Source organism: Anoplophora glabripennis, unplaced genomic scaffold (genome assembly GCF_000390285.2).
Source record: "Anoplophora glabripennis isolate ALB-LARVAE unplaced genomic scaffold, Agla_2.0 scaffold903, whole genome shotgun sequence".
NCBI lineage: Eukaryota > Metazoa > Arthropoda > Insecta > Coleoptera > Cerambycidae > Anoplophora > Anoplophora glabripennis.
The window spans coordinates 143538-144935 of record NW_019416988.1 but is presented as its reverse complement, the minus strand read 5'-3'; the positions used below and the strand labels follow the sequence as shown (position 1 = coordinate 144935).

Below are 1398 nucleotides of genomic sequence, written 5' to 3'. Positions count from 1 at the left end.
CGGAATTGAAAGAAAATTGTGTCCTACTCTGCTACTAAAATATGTACATTTTCTCTTGAAACACTGCAATTTTTTTATATCACCTTCTACTCAAACTTAATAATTAAAAAATACACCAATTAGTATACAATAATTTATTTTTTTTTTGGTTACAAAATTAATCAGTTGAAATAATTTAAAGCAACAATTAAAGCACTTAGAGTAAATTTAAGTACGAACACTTACTTCAGCTGAGTACAGTTTTTTTTTAATTTTGTCGATGTCACTTTTTTTCGTAATATTTATTACTGTCATCTGCGAAATTGTCTGTGAGCTTTAGGAAAAATTCTAGGCTTCCATCGCAGCGACAGTAGTCTTTAACATGGTCAAAGTTAATAGAAACAGTACCACCAGGTACCAGCAGAAACGTGTCGTCAGACCTACACCTTCCGAAGAAACTTCTCGCTACCCTCGACATTTTCTTCCTTATAAAACGTATCCTGTACGAAAACCTATCATTGTCCTCTGAAAATCCCTGAAAAGTCACATAAAACCTCATTTCGCCAATATCCATGTCTATGTCCCAGTACACATAAAAAAATTTGTTGTAGGCATAGATCAGGATAATGTTCATTGAACTCGCACCGTCCGTGAAGTTTGTAACAATTAAAGAAGCCTCTGTTCCGAAAATAACGTTCAGGTAGTGACTTTCCCTACAGTGTTGCTCAATTTTACTCTCAGGCCCTGCCCACAGGCAGTCTTGCAGGAAAGACAAAGGACAGGGCACGGATCTGTACACGCAGATACCTTCATGGGACTTGATATGTATCCCTTTCACCTTAGAATCGCATCCTTCGTGGCGGTACTGGCAGGGGATGTCTAACACACTGTACAGCTTCTCCAAGACGTGGTTGCGAGTTGGTATCTTTGGCTGTCGACAGACCGGGCATTTGTCCACTTTATTGAAACATGTCGCGCACATTGCGTGCAAGTTGCAGCACTGTCTCACTGGAGCAGATATGTACATGTAGCAAATTGGACATTCCAGTTCCATCAAGAGATCCTCTGGTGTCATGAGAACATCCATTTCCTAAAGAAAAAGGAAGGTGATTAGAAATCTTTGAAGGAATAACAATAACAGAGCCTCACGGCAAAAAAATAAATCTTAATTTGGCCATAGACTATATCCACTGGTTTTTTGAGGTCGCTGAATCCGAATTCGGTGTAGGTAATACACTTTCTGATTCCGGATACTCAAATACTGAGAAATTTTATTTTCGGAGACGTGGTTAAATTATTTTTCCATTTTTAATGTTATTTAAAGGTCAAATATTCCTCTCAGGTTGATGTGTCATCAAAATTGGAAATCACCAGATGGTGGTACCTAGTGACCCAAAAAATTTTTGCTTTCGTGTAATG

General features: G+C 38.0%; 1 protein-coding gene across 1 annotated transcript; it reads right to left on the bottom strand.

Annotated features, from left to right (window-relative positions):
• Nucleotides 1-262: 262 nt before the first annotated feature.
• Nucleotides 263-1066, bottom strand: LOC108912479 (E3 ubiquitin-protein ligase siah2-like). The gene has a single exon (XM_018717710.1). It carries the CDS (start codon nt 1064-1066, stop codon nt 263-265), a length of 804 nt encoding a protein of 267 aa, XP_018573226.1.
• Nucleotides 1067-1398: the final 332 nt, after the last annotated feature.